The 18,458-nt window shown below is 37.4% G+C and overlaps 1 protein-coding gene across 5 annotated transcripts in view; it reads left to right on the top strand.

The window, feature by feature from the left end:
* The window catches only part of MUSK (muscle associated receptor tyrosine kinase), a 92,079-nt gene extending 77,082 nt beyond the window's left edge, over window positions 1-14,997 (top strand). For 2 of the 5 annotated variants that reach the window (XM_060153346.1, XM_060153345.1), the window contains 6 exons: window positions 1,952-2,215; window positions 6,268-6,443; window positions 10,761-10,962; window positions 11,473-11,664; window positions 12,838-12,986; window positions 14,179-14,997. In XM_060153346.1, coding sequence (XP_060009329.1) covers window positions 1,952-2,215; window positions 6,268-6,443; window positions 10,761-10,962; window positions 11,473-11,664; window positions 12,838-12,986; window positions 14,179-14,861 — 1,666 coding nt within the window. In that variant the 3' untranslated portion in view covers window positions 14,862-14,997. Of the gene's footprint in view, window positions 1-1,951; window positions 2,216-6,267; window positions 6,444-7,115; window positions 7,140-10,760; window positions 10,963-11,472; window positions 11,665-12,837; window positions 12,987-14,178 lie in introns of all 5 variants that reach the window. The other 3 variants (XM_060153348.1, XM_060153347.1, XM_060153344.1) reach the window with 2 other exon arrangements.
* Window positions 14,998-18,458: the final 3,461 nt, after the last annotated feature.

Here is an 18,458-nt window from a genome sequence, read left to right as displayed (position 1 = left end):
TTATTTATATTTGGCTGTGTTGGGTCTTCGTTGCTGCGCGGGCTTTCTCTAGTTGCGGCGAGCGGGGGCTACTCTTCGTTGCGGTACGCGGGCTTCTCATTGCCGCGGCTTCTCTCGTTGCAGAGCATGGGCTCTAGGCACACGGGCTTCAGTAGTTGTGGCTCACGGGTTCTAGAGCACAGGCTCAGTAACTGTGGTGCACGGGCTTAGTTGCTCCGCGGCATGTGGGATCTTCCCGGACCAGGGCTTGAACCCGTGTCCCCTGCACTGGCAGATGGATTCTTAACCACTGCGCCACCAGGGAAGTCCCCATAGTTTTTTTCTAAGTGAAAAGAGTCACACCTGCTCTTATCCATCCTCTCTTTTTATGGAAGGATTATCAATATGTGTGACCATTTTGTGAGCCAGTTTGGGGTATTTCTAATTGTTAGGTATTATTATTCAGTTTCTTAAAGCATAGTATCCTTGCTTCTCTAGAACTTTCTTAGTGTCAGCATACCCTGAGTTCCCTCAGAGGTTGAGTCATGAGCTATTTCTCTGGGTGTTTTCTCAACCCTATAGGGCCCAAGTTTTCATGGGAGTTTTGCGTTTTCTTATTCAAGGCGTTCATTTAAAAAATCCCCAATGAATTACAGGTAATGCAATAAAATTCATGTTGACTAATTAGTAGAATGTTCGTATGAATTAGAGAATGATTCTATGTTACAAAACATCATTTTAAAATATAGTATTTCACGGAAGTTCATTGTTTTACCTGAATGAGTTGTATCTCATTTAATAGATTTCCTTCAAAGACCAGTCAATGATGTTTCTAATCACCTTTTCAAATTCAAATGGGGCCTGTTAGCAACTTAAACAATCCCCACAAATTCCAATTTGTTTAATTTTCTTTCCTTGAAATCCTTTATTTAAAGATAATAAAATGCTAAATTCCAACAGATGTACAAATCTAAATGAGAGTGCAACTTGAATTTGCTGTCATTGTTAATGAGATATCTGATGGAAGGCATAAGGATATATTGAGACCATTACAGTGCCTGCACATAATAAGTGCTCAATAAACATCTGTCAGGTGAGTATAGGAGTTATCATAATTCCCAGCATTGCATTAAGGAAGCAGTGGATATGTGGAGGGAGTACCAGCTGCGTTTTCCATTTTTCTTATTGTCCTCTTCAATTGTTATAGCAGATTAGCTTTTAATCTTATTGCTGTGCTAACACTTATATTACCCATGAACACACAATAACCTGGGTTCAGGATAATTACTTACATCACTTTACAGATTAGAACACTGTCAGAGACCAGATGACTCTCCCCAAGACATGTGGTAAGAAAATAGCAAAAGTGAAGATGCTACTTAGCTCCTCTGAGAGCCATAACAAATGCTTTCTCCTTCCCGTGTGGCTTTCTTCTTATTCTTTAATGGAATGCTGGGAAGATGTGTGAGTGAGAGGATCTGATTTTTGGAAGATGTGCCACAAAATTCAAATCATTAATTATCATAACGTTTAAATAAACTATGTTCATCAAGCTGCAAGCTCTTTGGATCAGAGCAATTACTACGTTCAGTCACTTATTAATCATGATGATGAATATATTTTTTAGATGTATTTACTTGCTATGTACGCTTATATGTAACAAATGTGGAGTTAAATTTTATTTATGATGGAAACAATAAAAATTCTCCCATCCATTCTGGCCTTGAGCGTTTCCAAAGCTTTCCACATCCGTTATCACATTTGATCCTCTTCATAGCCCTCTGGAGTAGCTAGAGGTAATATAATTGCTGCTGGAAATGAAGACAATATTCAGATGGAACGTTTCAACCAATTTGCTGGTGCAATCTTCTATTTCTGTGATGCAGATGTGGAAATGGAAAACAAACAAAAAGGCAGATGGAATGCTAAGAAATAGCATGTGATCAGGAATGTTTTTCACTGCTTCTTTCAGTAAACCACAGAAAGATGACAAAGGCTACTGCGCCGAGTACAGAGGGGAGGTGTGTAATACTGTCCTGGCAAAAGATGCTCTTGTTTTCTTCAACAACTCCTACGCAGACCCTGAGGAGGCCCAAGAACTACTGGTCCACACTGCCTGGATTGAACTGAAAGCAGTGAGCCCATTCTGCCGGCCGGCTGCTGAAGCTTTACTGTGTAACCACATCTTCCAAGAATGTAACCCTGGGGTGGCACCTACTCCTACACCCATTTGCAGGTAAAATTTACAAAATAAATAAATGGGGAAATTCTGTCTGTCTGCCAACAGGAAAAGTTTTCAAAAGAGGAAGTTGTTAGGTGTAAGAGTAAAGGCAAAAGCTGGCTTTTGTCCAAAATATAAGGTAATTAATTGGACAAAATTCCTACCATGTGAATCACTGGTGATACCCTATTATACAAGGGCTCTAAGTTAGAAAATGTCATAAAAGGTATAATATTCTATTACATTTGTTATTGTTCACATTATTATCATATTCATAAACATCCCTGCTTTCTAGGAAGTGAAAAACAAAATCCCAAACTAATATGGACCTCATTAGTAAGCCAAGATAGAGAAAATAAAGACTACATATCCAGTATTTCAGCATTATTAGCCAATAAATATGAGATCTTGGTGAGCATGTCAGAACATTAAAATACATTCCACCCAATATTCTAATTTACGTACTGACACTCTTGTGTCATGGGGGGTGGAAGGAGTAGAAACAGTTATAAAACAGATATTTCTTGAAAACCCCCTACTCTTTAAACACTGAAATTTATAAACCCACTTTCAATAGAATTATCTTTGCCTTTATTTACTTCCTGTGTAGAAAAGACAGGAATCAATGTAGCTTTTGAGCTAAATGGAACAAAGTTCAAATACTGTTTTGTACTGCTTTCTAGATGCACTGACATATGACCTCAGCTAAACTTCAGTTTCCTCGTCTGCAATAGAGCTGAGAGGATTAAAGGATAAATTGTACCCAGGGTATATATTAGAAACTGGATGGATACTGTTTGCTTTTCAAGAAAACACATGAAGACTACCAACACAGCACATTTCCAACTGTTTTGATAAAACCAGGAACTATTTAAATATTGAAATAGTTTTAAGGCATTCTATTTAGTATAAAAGGACTACAGAGGTCATTAAAATAGAGTGCTCCATTCTTCAACTTACTGCAAATTTTGAGGGTTTGGAGACATTTTAAGACTAATATAGGGACTTCCCTGGCGGTCCAGTGGTTAAGACTTCACCTTCCAATGCAGGGGGTGCGGGTTCGATCCCTGGTCAGAGAGCTAAGATCCCACATGCCTCGCAGCCCAAAAACCAAAACATAAAACACAAGCAACATTGTAACAAATCCAATAAAAACTTTAAAAATGGTCCACATCAAAAAAAATCTTAAAAAAAAATTACTTAAGACATAATTTGTTGTTTCTTCACTTAAAGATTATATTTTCATCAGACATGACATCTAAGTATCTTTTGAGGAACAATGAGAATTAAAATTGAATTGTATCTTCATATGCTAGCACAAAATAAATTTATTGAGTAATTTCCCAACATTTATGCCCTAGACCAGTTTAAATGCATAGGCCACAGATGTTCTTTCTCAAGATTGAAAATAATTTAACTTTTTTGTTTTTTAGAAAAAAATCCCATTCACTGAGATTTCAAATTTATTAGAATAGCATAGTTAATTAACTCTTAAATCTGTGAGCCATTTGTAGCGTACTTAAATTTTTTTCTTAATTCCAGCTGTTATTTAAACAAGTATTTTTTTAAATTAATTAATTTATTTCTTTTTTTTATTTCTTTTTGAAATTTAATTTTATTTTAATTTTATTTTATTTATTTATTTAAAAAGAAATTTTATTTCTTTTTGAAATTTAAATTTATTTAAATTTTAAATTAATTAAATTATTTCTTTTTGAAATTTTTGGCTGCGTTGGGTCTTTGTTGCTGTGCGCAGGCTTTCTCTAGTTGTGGTGAGAGGGGGCTACTCTTTGTTGTGGTGCATGGGCTTCTCATTGCGGTGGCTTCTCTTGTTGTGGAGCATGGGCTCTAGGCATGCAGGCTTCAGTAGTTGTGGCATGCAGGCTCAGTAGTTGTGGCACACAGGCTTAGTTGCTCCGCAGCATGTGGGATCTTGCTTGACCAGGGCTCGAACCTGTGTCCCCTGCATTTGCAGACAGATTCTTCACCACTGTGCCACCAGGGAAGTCCCTGAGTATATTTTTTAATCTGAAAATTGTTTCTATTCTTTTAATCCTTGTAAACAATTTATTCATATTGGGGTTGAAAAATATAGTCTAGAAATTTTCACATTTTTATACTTCATTAAGGTTTTCTTTTCTCTTATATATAATCAATAATTGTTTAAAAAATTAGACATTTAGAAAGACTTGGGAGTAGATTTCTTTTCATTATTTTCTTTCCTATAAGTAATATAAAAAGAATGGATAATATGATTTCATCATCAGACTTATGTCCTTTTTATTTTAAGAATTTTTCTTATAGTATATCTCTGAGTATTTTTCTATTTTTTTATGTGCTCTAGTTTCTTGTTGGGAAACACTGTTATTTGTACTTTGAATTTCTTGCTTGCTTCTCCCTCTCAGTTATCTCCTTACTCACTATTTTCATCTTTCTTTCTGCATTCAGTTAGAGCTTCTAAAGTTTTCCCCTATTATTTGTTCAATATCTTGCTGTGCCGTTTCTTTCTCAATGAAGATTTCACTTGTTTCAGTGAGACAGTTGTTTTCACTTCTTTGTGGTCTTTATTTTCTTCAGTCACTACCATGTTTAACTTAACCTAGTTTTCACTCTATTTTCCATTTCATCTTGATTTTTTTTCCCCGTGAAAAACGCTTCTGTAGAGGCCATGCTTCAGTGCATGCAATGAAAACAAAACAATTTTTTAAATTCTCTAACGTGTCTTTTCCATGTATAATAAAAAATAATTTTCCCAGGTATTTGCTTTCTCCACATAATGTGGGCTAACAAGTTCTTTCATATGTCCCATATTGCTTTTGCACAGTTTAACTATAACATCTGAATGCAGAAAGATTTGCTTATATGACCCAAGGATGGGACCAGGCATAAGAAGAAGCAAGCCAAACAATGTTTCTCCAGTTCTTCAGAGTCTCAAAAGCCTGAAAGCCCCATTGTTCCCTCTTCCTTTGCAGACATATTAAGAATCTACATCCCATCATTGTACTCATGACTCCCATTATATCCCATCACATTAGTATGCACAGCCCTTTCATTCTGCACATGCTCAGTTGGTCCATATTGGCAAGTGGTTGCCTGGGAAAGCAGGAGTGTAGGCATGAGTAGTAAAAAATATATATACATGTATATATAACTACACATACACACGAATGTACACACTCACACAAAATTTCCTCCTCTTTTATACTTCATATATTGAATGAATGACATTACTATTATTATCCTTAATTTCTTTAATTATCTTTAATTTCCTCTTATTATGAATCCCAAATATCTTAATTTGGAACTAACTTGATTTTTCCTATGTAGTCTATCCTATTTCCTATAAGATAAGCTTGAACAATTATTAATCCACAAAATTCTAATTAGTCCAACTAGTCTACCTAATCTTTCTTCAGCCTTTTCACTCAGTACAACACAGAGATGAACACTGCAGCTTCACATTCACACAGACCTTACTCTAGCTTTCTCAGATGAAAGCACACACAGCAATGAGATAGGACTCAGCTTCTCCAAGGGTAGGGCTGGGTAAGGACTCCCAAGCCCTCCTATAACCTTTCAGGAAGGTGATACTATTCTGTTTTAGGGAACAAAGCACACAGAGACACGGACTGTGTTCCTCAAACCCTGCCCATTAGCCCTGAGATTACAGAAAAACCTCCCAGGCTGGAAACTGCTTGACAATGATCTTTTAAAGCTCTGCGTACCTTGTTTCTGTACCTTTGTAGTTACTTTAATATGAAGTTAAAAGAAAACATATCTGGGATTCCTAATCCATTACCTTTGGAACTTGAACGTTCTTTTCCCCAGTAGCATTAGTGATGTTTTTAAAACAAAACAAGACAGCATTTCATCTCATGGGATAATATACTATATATTTCATAGCTTCTCACATTATTTACAATAAAAGGATCTTTACAAAAACACTTTTGCAAGAACAAACAGTGTACTATGATGATGTTTTGAAAATATGGGATTTAGGCTCCACCACCAATTTGGCTTCAACGCGCTATGATTCATCAAATTTTGTTCTCCCTAAATTATTTTAGAGAATACTGCCTGGCAGTAAAGGAGCTCTTCTGTGCAAAAGAATGGCTAGCGGTGGAAGAAAAGACCCACAGGGGACTCTACAGATCTGGGATACATCTGCTCTCCATGCCGGACTGCAACAAACTCCCCAGCATGCACTGGGACCCCATGGCCTGTACCAGACTGCCATATTTAGGTAACAGAGTTCTCTCGAGACTTTGGAGGTTCAGAGAAATTTACTATTTTGAGGAAACTAAGGTGTGAATTTAAATCTCCTAATATTTCTAGGCATTTCCAATATTTTTTGAGTTCTGCCTTCCTTCCATACCCAATAACAGAATCCTATTGCTATCCTAATTGCACCGGTTAACATAAGCATTTATTCCATTTGTTCTAAAAGAAATTAAAGAGCACTTTTCACTGCTGCTTGAGATCTTACCTTACTTCATAAGCAGATCTTATGAGAGCTCATAACATTTTATTGAATGTGCAGAGAAATGGCTAAGAAACAGTTCATATTTTGTCAGAGGAGTGGAATAAAAGCATAAAAGTCCTCTTTCTTACCCAAGGAAGCAGATTTTTCAGCATGCAAAAATAAGCCATATGTTTGCAAATGCTGATCTCACAAAACAAAGCTGAATGGCTGCATGTTGCTTTAATGAACTTCATCTGTAAGGAACTATGTGGTGAGCCCTAACAGCTGTTTTAATTTCAAAGATGCAATCCTTTCGCATTCGAATGCGAAGAATGTTTTCCCATTGTATATTAAAAAGCTGAAAGAGAACTTGCATTTCTTAGCACTCTCTCACAGAACACAGGAGCTATCTGGATGTTCACTTAAAACAAATTTTTATCCTTTCCCCTTCAGATTATAAAAAAGAAAACCTAACAAGTAAGTAATTTTGTTTGTGCCCTTGAAACGTTATGTGTATGTAACTGGATTCATGCATGCGTATTTACACCCGTATTTCATGATGTCCAGAACGGGATGTACGGTCCCTCTCAAAGTCTTTTCACTATACTCACCCAGGGTAGAATATGAAGGAAGATCATCAGAGATCCCAGTTTATAGCTTCTAATTAGGCCATGGAGAGCACCATATTTAGTGAACGATGCAAATCCCATCTTCTACCTCAAGGTTACTAAGTTGCTTTATGCCTTCTATGGCTATAAAGTAAGCCAATTTAAAATATCACCTTTTGATTTTGCATTCATGATTTTTGTATCATCCAATAGTATAAAGTTTACAGGGTCAAATCAAATGGTTTTAAAAGGGTGATCTCAAAATCTCTAGGAAAGAATTCAAGAAGGTTTCTTGAAAAGGGGTGTCCTAGAAACTAACGTGTATCAGATGGTACGTTAAGCCTATCAGAATGCAGAAATCTTCAGAATGAAATTAGAAATTTTTTTCATGTCGACTAACTTCCTCTGATTTTCATGTTCAAGGCTCAAATCATATTCATTTCTTGGGCTAGATATTCCAGGCCTAATTGTTTCTGCACTTGGCTAAGTGCCAGGACTTGATTTTACCAGCTTACTTAAAGGACTAAGACTTAGAATATTGAAAGAAAGAATGCTATTGGTCACAACTGAATCACTCAGAGCTAGGAAACAAGAACAGCTTTGGAAAACCCTAAAAATCTATTATTCTGGAAGCCTGTCAAATTGTCATTCCCAACCTGAAAGAATGAAAAAGAAATGTTTCAATTCTTTGTCACAGAAGCAACCAAAGTTAACTTTGATTGGACTCTTAATTGATGACTGTGATGTTTGTTATCCTTTGATTGTTTACTCATTCATCCATTCACGCATTCATTGAGGGTTTACTGTATGAAAGGTGCTGACCTTCAATCCTAGATTAGACAGAAATAAGACACACAAAAGCATCCAGATTTCTGCCTTCTACACTGATTATAAGAAATTGCGAGCAGCATAGATTAGCTAAATCATTTTATGAAATCTTTGCTATATGTAAGAAAATGAACTCCAGATGTCATAAACTGATCATTTCATCTGACTATACGGTGAGGAATGTCTAAAAATATGTTCCCTGAGTTAAATACAATTATCAAAGAAATTGGCTTTAGCTCTTCAGGTAGGTCGATCGTTGAACAGAGAAGTCAACCTTATTAGGTAGACTGTCTCATATCCTGTGGGAGTGTGTAAAGCCCTCAAATATTTCTTGGACAGTCTCTTGAATTCTGAGTAAACTCTAAAGGATATTACCAGTTCACTTTGAAGGGTGATGGAAGATTTCTTTTAATCATTAGTTTATCTTTTGGGTATTTCCTTCTTGCTTCCCTTCTCCCTGTCTTTTAATGATTGCTCCTACTTTCATATTAGCATTAAGTTTAGCTCTCCAATTTAAGCCCCCCTCCCCACTCATCTTGGATTGATTTTTTTAAATCTTCGAATGACTCAGTCCACAGAAAGTCAGAGCAGCTTTCAAACCATCACAGCGGAGCCCGGGAAGTCTGTTACATCCACCACTGCTGTGATGCTTGATGAGAAATGCTGTCATTGGTCCTGCACAAATGTTTTACTGCTGTGCTAATATTCTTCTAGTTCCAGGTGCCTGCTTGAGTCACAGGGGTAACCAAACTTGGTCTCCACAGGCTTCAAAACCACTTGCTTAGCCACTGGTGCTCAGGGCATAATCACTGCTTCCATGCCTAGACTAAGAAGTCATACGTAGGCACCCCTCATAATCTCTGCTTTTACGTGTCCTATTTCAAATGGCTTCAGGTATCCCTGCAATGAAAGTTTTCCTTTGACTCTGTGATGTGTTATAATAATATAGTTCCTTCTATGAAATCTTTGACTATATTGCAGTCAATTTCTAATATTTCATTTAGCATCTTTTAAATCTATGCTCTATAATCTGCACTTTTGTGCTAACACTGTCAGGTTGTGATATTAGTATTATAATAGCTTGCTAAAACAATCTGAAAGATTTTTCTCTTACTGGAATATATTATAAAACTGTGAAAATTGTATCTCTTCCAATACTGAAAGAATATAACCATAATTCTATAATGACTTAAACTTCCTGGTTATGGCTAGTTGCAGACTTTCTGATTCTTCAAATTTGGTAATTAACGTGCTCCTACCATTTTCCTTAAGATTTTAAAAATGTAACTCCATAGTTATATATCATTTCATTTTTATTGACCTTTGAGTCTATTGTTAAAATGACTCTATCATTCCTAATTTTGTATGTTTGTGCCTTTCTTTTCATTTTAAAATTAAAATGTCACTGATTAGACTACCTTGTAAATATATATCAGAAAAACTATTGACCTATTTTTAAATTCTATCATTTGTGTTATGTGTATTCTAACGTATTAATTTCTGCTTGTACATGGCTGTTACTATATCACCTGTTTTCCTTTGTTTTCTGTAGATTTTGTTTCTTTTCCAAAGTCTTGAATTAAATATCTAGTTCATTCACTTCATTCATTTTATCTAATGGAAGAAGATAATGCTATGAGTTTATCACTGAACACATCTTTGGCCAAATCTCATCAACACTGCTAGGAAGTTACTTTGTCATCTGTAACTATGGCTACTTTCTACTCTTTGATTGAAAGGTTATTAAAATGTTTCTTTTTTGAATGTCTTATTGGATTTTATTTAATCTATTATTAATTGCATTTTGATCAAAGAATAGATCTGCATCATTTCTTCTTTTGAAAATTACTGAGATTCATCTTTGTGACCTGACACAAAAGACCGTGTCTGTCAGTATCCCACAAATATTTGAAAATAAGGTTTATTCTGTCTTTTTAGGGTACAAAGTTCATTCTTCACTATTAAGACATTCTTGTTGATTATATTATTAAAACATTCTGTATCCATGTTTTTGTCTTTACTCAGTCAACTAAAAGGATTTAAAATATAATTCATAATGTTGTTTTAATAGATATACAATGGACGTTGCACCCTACAAACAGAGGGACATTAGTATGACATCTTTTGGTTTCCAGCGGTAATACAGATTTTAACTTATTTGTATATTGCATTGACCTTTTTAATAGGAATTTGACAGGAGTTCAATTGTTAGATGAACTAACTTCCTCATTTCTGTCCTACTATTTCCATTTTCCATGTTCTTTCATTTAATTCTGTTTGTAAATCAACAGACCTCAGCTTTAGATAATCCTGACTTCAATTTCATAAAAATATTTTATTTAGTAACTTAACAATGTCCATGATTGTTGTCAGGTCATAAAAACTATGATGAGTGTAAAGACACTAGCCCAGGATTTGCATTTGTCTTGGAAAAAGTATTTCCTTTCTCTGAGTCTCATCTTTAGAGTTCTATGATTCTGTAAGCTGGATTTACTTACAACTAGACTTCACTGGATTCTTACAATTGCGCTTTATAGATATATAACCAGGGAGAACCTGATACATTAGAACATAATCTTAAATTTAGTTTCCTGATTGCCTGAATACGAACGTTGCTGCTTAAAAGTTTAAGAATGAGTGAAAATCTGTTGTTGACTTACAGCATTCCCACCAATGACGTCCTCAAAGCCGAGTGTGGACATTCCAAACGTGCCTCCCTCTTCCCTGTCTTCCTCCTCTGTCTCACCTACATACTCCATGACTGTAATAATCTCCATCATGTCCAGCTTTGCCATATTCGTGCTTCTTACCGTAACCACTCTTTATTGCTGCCGAAGACGAAAACAATGGAAAAATAAGAAAAGGTGAGATTCTAGTTTAAGTGAACCACGTGTAATAACATTTTTAAAACCTTTACGTATTTGGTATTGAAGCTGGAGATGGGAGGAGGGGTATATATAACACTGCTACTTCCTTTATGACAGCCATTGCCTTGCTTTAACGGTAAGCAGCCCCACCATGATCTTTAAAAATGTCAGTGACTTGTTGCATAGGATCACATGTCCTAAGGTCAGTTTTTCACAGCAGATGGAATCTAAACCACGGTTTGGAAGAATATGGCCGTTCCTGCTCGCTGTCAGCCCGCTCAGCCCCACTGCCACTATCAGATTGGATAGTGACACAATTCCTGAAAAAAAGAATGTAACTTTAGGCTCCAAACCAAATTCTTCGTGGCTCTAAAATGGAAGGATCTTTGGTGAACTTAGCATAATTTGTTTCCTCCTAAACACCATGTCTCTTCAGAACCTAAGTCTGAGTACAAAGCTCTCACCTGGTCCTCAGCTCATTATTGATCTTACCTGTCTTACCTGCAGAGAATCAGCGGCTGTAACCCTCACTACTCTTCCTTCTGAGCTCCTGCTAGACAGACTTCATCCCAACCCCATGTACCAGAGGATGCCACTTCTTTTGAATCCCAAATTGCTCAGCCTGGAGTATCCCAGGAATAACATTGAATATGTGAGAGATATTGGAGAGGGAGCATTTGGAAGGGTCTTTCAAGCAAGGTAAAGTTGCCCACGTTAAAAAAAAAAAAAAAAAACTACCAACTGAAATACGTTGTGTCTGAAAAATTACCAGATATTAACTTGATTCTATGTAATGTGTATAATAGTTATTATCAAATTAGTTCATTCTTCACATCATTCACCTTATTTTTATTGAGTACTGTACTTTGAATCTTGATACTTTTCCCCCTCTGCTGGAAAATAGGGTTGTGTATATGGAGAGAATCTTTATAAAGCGTTCCGATGATAAGCAATTAGCAAAGTTTAATCATATTTTCTTTTCGGAAGAGAATTTCGTTGTACATTTTAAATAACCATTTCTCACATTGCTTTTAGTAAATCCTTCTAAAATCTCTTCCATTTTCCATTGCTATAGTCTCCACTTCACTTAATGTTTACTTTGAAAGAGTGTTTCAGTTTAAGAACTCAAAGCCTGACATGTATGGATATTAAATAGATGTTCACAGAATGACAAGACAGAAAAAGGAAAAAAAAAATTACGCAAAAATGTCAGCCAACAATGAGCTCAAAAAAACGAGTATGTATTAGGGCCAACGCTAGCCCAGTTAATGTCTTTGTGTGAGTTGGAAAAAAATATCCTCTCTGCATGGATGTAGCCCCACAGACACACAGCTGGGCCACAGAGTGTGGACTTGGTTTTAATCACCAATTGTTACTTTGGCCTGTTGCTCTTGGGCAGGATACAACCTTACTTCTACTCATAGTGGCCCCGGTATGGAGGTTACATGATAAATGAAAATCTCACACAAATACTTATTGGGAACCAAAAAATCTGCAAGGCACCCTTTTAGGCTCTTTGGGGATATAAAGATGAATAAGTCATCGTCCCTGCCTTCCAGGAATTTATATTCTGGCCAGAGATTAAGGGGTTAGGATGGTAATGATAATCCCATTGGATTTGGGCACTTTTGGTTTTCTGTTATTAATAAATAATGCATTTTTCAAACAATCTATGTTGAAAATAACCCCAGTGATTTTTACTCATTGGAGTAAGGAGCTTTAAGCGTGACCTGCCATTGGCATCTTACTTTGGTTCTGTGGCTCTGGGAAAGGCTGCATGAGTGTGGGGTTGTGTATACATGGGTAGTTATCATGTGACTCTGTGTAATCTTCCTGGTCTTTGATTTCTTGCTAAATAAATGTATCTCTCAGGGCTCCAGGCTTACTTCCCTATGAACCTTTCACAATGGTGGCAGTGAAGATGCTCAAAGAAGAAGCCTCAGCAGATATGCAAGCAGACTTTCAGAGGGAGGCAGCCCTCATGGCAGAATTTGATAATCCTAACATTGTGAAACTCTTAGGTATGAAAATATAAGTGAAGAAATGTATTGCATCAGAAAACAGAGGCTTGCCAAGTTTTTTCTCCTTCATACTTCACTTACGTTTTTTCTTTCATTCCTTGATCAGAGAGATGTCTCTGTTCCTCCCCATAGAATATATTCTGTACTAGGGAGTAGACTATTTCATTAAATCACCTAAATTCAAAAAATTGAAGTTTTAAAAAACTTCTCAGAGAAATATTTTGTCATTTCATTAATTCTTTTACCAATTTTGTATTTAAATTTTTAATTTAATTTATATAGTACATATAAATATACAGATTGCTAAAGTCCCTGGATTTAAAAACTAACACCAAAATAAACAAGCCAAGATAATAGTATTCTCATTTCTCTTCCTTTTTGAACAGACTTCTAACTTTTGCCTGAAAAAAAAAGTTAATGATCTATTTTTATGCTGATATGAAATTGTGACCATCTGATCTAATATTTCAAGTTGTCCATTTCCCTCTCAAATACAGCAAGATTTTAAAATTAACACGTCTTCCTGGCACGAAATCTAAGACTCTTTATGTTAACACTTTGTTTCTTTCTGGAATGAACACTGTAAATTTACCTACATGTTTTACTGCAGTAACCTGAATACTTCACCTAAGATCTTGGATTGTTTCTGTGCTCCTTTCCAAATTTCATACAACAGCTTCCTTATCATCCTTCTTCGGAAAGGAAGCAGAAAGACAGAGCAATTGCATTACATACTCAAAGCAAACATCCACTCATAAATTCATTCACCCAATATTTATGGAGTACTTGCTTGCCAGACACACGGTAGGTGTGTGGAATTTAAAGAAGACTTAAGATATAATCTCTAGTTTAAAGGGCTAAAATGTTGGGAAGAAACCTCAGCTAAATGGATGATCATAACAGGCAGGTAGATAGGATGCAGGATTAAGGATAAAGAATGACGGAAGGAAAATCTGATCCTGGAAAGGTCAGGAGCTGAAGCACCCCATGAGGAGTGATAAATCAGTTGAATCTTAAAAGATAAATAGGAGATGTTTACACAAAGAAAGGGGGTCAGAGTTCGACTATGATGCCCTCAACAGAAAACCAAGCCACCACATTTTCTGATCTGGTCATTTGCTTTCGTACAATTTTTTCCCACGTGTCACTTTAGAAACGCAACCTCTAACAGGAGGCCTTGTTTTGGTTCTAGGCGTGTGTGCGGTGGGGAAGCCCATGTGCCTGCTCTTTGAATACATGGCCTACGGGGACCTCAATGAGTTCCTCCGCAGCATGTCCCCTCACCCCGGACGCAGCCTCAGTCCCAGCGACCTGACCCGCGGGGCGCAGGCCTCCAGCCCCGGCCCGCCGCCCCTTTCCTGTGCCGAGCAGCTGTGCATCGCCAGGCAGGTGGCCGCCGGCATGGCTTACCTCTCCGAACGCAAGTTTGTCCACCGGGATTTGGCCACCAGGAACTGCCTTGTGGGTGAGAATATGGTGGTGAAAATCGCCGACTTTGGCCTCTCTAGAAACATCTACTCGGCTGACTACTACAAGGCCAACGAAAACGACGCCATCCCCATCCGTTGGATGCCCCCGGAGTCCATCTTCTACAACCGCTATACCACGGAGTCTGATGTGTGGGCCTACGGGGTGCTCCTGTGGGAGATCTTCTCCTACGGCCTGCAGCCCTACTACGGGATGGCCCACGAGGAGGTCATCTGCTACGTGCGGGACGGCAACATCCTCTCCTGCCCAGAGAACTGCCCCCTGGAACTGTACAATCTGATGCGTCTGTGTTGGAGCGAGCTGCCTGCAGACAGGCCCAGTTTCACCAGCATCCACCGAATCCTGGAACGCATGTGCGAGCGGGCAGAGGGGAGTGTGGGTGTCTGAGGTCGAAGATGGGCAGGTAGAACTCTCCAGTCTCCTCTCGGACTCTAGGAGCCTGCGGAGTCCAACACCAGAGGCCCAAGGAGACCCAGATAGGAAATAATAGTAGCAGGCATGGGTACCATGCTGTTTGTTTCTCAGAAAAAAAAAAAAAAAGACAGGGCAGAACTCCTGGGGTGGGTGGAAAGTGGGTGATGGGAAAGGCAGGGGAGGAAAAATGTCAGATAATTGGAGATAACTACTCTTCCTCATGGGGAAAGTTTGTATTATAGACTGTACAGGAAAGCATGTCATCCTGTTCAGTTCCTGAATTAGCTGGCAGCAGAGTAAGACTCTGCTGTATTAAATTTTGATACAAAACGCAGCTGAGAACTCCATTTTTAATGGAGTTCATTCTCCTCCATTAGGAAAGTAGCGTATCTTCCTGTAAGAAGTTTAGCTCAAGCACAGAAAACTACAAAGAAGGGAAAACCATTTATCGTCTCCTCACCCAAAGACGGGTGTTGGTTTTTTATTCAATATTTCTTGAGTTTAACGCACACTTTTATATTTGTTCGTATTCTACAGAGTTGTGGCTTACTTTATTGATAGAAGGTTTCCAAGGAATAAAATGATAAATCAGCAAGGCTATATTCTTATTGTGATAAGAAATAAGTTCCCTTTTTCTGTCTTTGTGTTTCTTCTTTAGAAGTTTCTCCTTTGTGTGCACTTGTCATGAATTTACTCTGCTTATTTTATTCCTACATTTTCTTTTCTGAAAAAAATCTTTTGTGGCTGATTAATTTACCTTTTTCTTTGAAAGTTTTTTTGGTACTTTTTCTTTGCTCTTATCTTTATTTCTTCCTTTTTTCAGAACTCGGTTCTTCTTTGGTTATTTAGCTATTTTTTCTTTTTATTTCATCCATACAACGAACACCCTGGCAGAAATAATAACTTTCTAAATAACATTGTGGACTATTACGTATATACCTTTTGCAAAGTATTACCATTTTCTTCTGCACTTGCTTTTGAAGCCACACATTTTAAAGTTGTCATCCATTAATTTTATTGCCACAGTCTATTAAATGTCTTTATAAAGCATAGTTTATAATATGGGATTCTGCAAGATGCTCTTGTGGCTCTGAGTTATTTCAAACCTGATGTTTGGGCATTCTGACATTTTTTTCCTTCTAGAAACCAATTTGATAGGCAGTAGCATTAACGCAGGGCTGCTTATCAACTTTCTGCATGACTGTTCACCTATCTTGTTACATCTTATGATTCTTACAAAGAAAAAAAAAAACCCTCTGGAAGTCAGGTTCTTGGTGCACAAGATTTCTCAGTGGTGCCCACACAATATAGCTTTATCTGAGGCCAACACGGATGATGTGAGTCTCTCCTGATATAGTATGAACCCAAATTCTCCCGAAAAGTAAATAAACAGGGAAGAGAAAATAGCAGTCTACCCTATATCAGCTTACTTTCAGTCAACCTAATTGGTAGTTAGGGCAATGGAGAAATGGTCTGAATTCTTGAAAGTAGATTTTCAACTGCTTCTGGAAGACTCTACCTAAAATCTCCAAAGGCACCTGCATGCAAAACCTTTTTCACCTTTGCTGGAAAACCTGCCATTTTCTCGTTCATAGTCATTCCAGGCAACCAAGACAAAAACACAGACTTGTCCCTGTCCTTCACCCATGAAAACTCATGTGTGTGTCATACATGCTCTGCAAACGTCAAAGACGTCTTCAGTTTTCCTCAGCTGACAGAGTTTTATTATAAAAGAAAGACATGGAAGTCAGGCCAATCAGAAAAACTACTCCATAGAAAAGCAGGGTCAGGACAGTTAGAGTTACTTGGAGGACCTGCCGTGGGGCTAGTGCTGCTGGGAACGTGTTGCCCCTCAGAACGGTTTCCATTGCCCTGTTCTGCTGTCTGCTGCTTTGAGCTGTGCTCCGTTTCCCTCCCCATTGCTGGATAACTGCCCTTACTTTCCTGTCTCTTCCGCATGCCTTCCACAGCCTCATAGATTCTCTGTGTGTCTTTTAGGCTCTGCTATTTAAGATTTCAAAGCAAAAAAGTCAGAGAGACATAGGTAACTACAGTCAGTGAATGAGTACGTGAGCAAGCAAGGAACTGTTATATAGACCATCCAATTTTACTAAATATTTAAAGGAACTGAAAACTAAAATAACAACTAGAAATCCATTATAGTAACAACAGTAATAAGAGTAATACCATCAGCTAGCATTTACGGAATGCTTACTCTAAGGCCTATATATATATATATATATATATATATATATATTTTAAGCTGGTAGGAATATTTAATTGGCATTTTGATGAACTGGCAGAGTCTGCTGGCTGTGGACTAGCATACGAGTGAAAAAATCCTGGAGGGTACAGATTTAAGGAAATCCCATAACTTTTGTGAGATTTACCTCCAAGAACTTAACCAGGTATCATGTAACAAAGTCCTACATTCCATGGGAAAGAATTTGACAGTGTTGTCTCAGCTAGTGGAAGATAATTACTGCTTATCCAGATTCTTCCAGCTTTTATGTCTCACCTAAGGAGAAACATTTCAGTTAAAAAGGGTGAGGACTTCAAGGACAGAGATTGGGGATGATATAGCTAGGGAAGCAAGTAAGTGGCAGTGGGGAGAAAGCTATATACAGGAGAAACACTTCTGAAGGTTAAAGGCTCTGATGAAAAAAAAAAGTAGACAACATGTAAGAACAGATGGGTAATATAAGCAGAGATATTGAAAGTCTAAAAAAAAGCAAAAAGAAATGCTAGAAATAAAAATACTGTAATGAAAATGAAGGATATTTTTCATGGACTCATCAGTAGAATGGACATAGCTGAGAAAAGAATCAAGGAGCTTGAAGATACGTCAGTGGAAATGCCCACAACTGAAATGTAACAAGAAAAAGAAAGAGCCCTGAACATCCAACAACTGTGGGACAATTTCAAAAGGTGTAATATGCACAATTGGAATACCAGAAGGAAAAGAATAAGATAGAACAAAAGAAATATTTGAAGTAATATTTGCAAAGAATATTTCAAAATTTGACAAACACAAAACCACAAATGCAGGAAGTTCATGCAGAACAAACACCAAAATTTCTGTACCTAGGCATATCATATTAAACTGAAGAATACTGAAGACAGATAGAATTTTGAAAGTAGCCTGAAGGGGGCCAGGAGGGAATGAGACAACCTACGAGTATAAGAATTACATCGAACTTCTCTATAAAGCACACAAGTGAGAGAGTTGTATATTTTTAAATTGAAGTAAATATATTAACTTAAAATATACAATATCCCTGTGATATCAGTACTATCATTATGCCCATTTTTTAGGTGAGGAAACAGGCACAGAGAGATTGTGTAACTGGCCTTAAGCACACAGAGCAGCAGAGCCTAGGTTGTGACCAAAAGACGCTGAACTCTCAATCGTCATGCTGAGGTGCTTCCGATGATTACAGAGGGAACAACTGAATCACAATGACTCTGTGGAGGTGAGTTATAATTTGCATGTAGTTTCAAAGCATACACCATACCCCTTATACTCCTGATTTCCTATCCCAGTCTTTTCATTGAACAGCAAAAAAGTAT

The sequence above is a fragment of the Lagenorhynchus albirostris genome, chromosome 7, assembly GCF_949774975.1.
Source record: "Lagenorhynchus albirostris chromosome 7, mLagAlb1.1, whole genome shotgun sequence".
In the NCBI taxonomy this organism is placed as follows: Eukaryota; Metazoa; Chordata; class Mammalia; order Artiodactyla; family Delphinidae; genus Lagenorhynchus; species Lagenorhynchus albirostris.
This window is presented reverse-complemented; position numbering and strand designations above follow the sequence as displayed.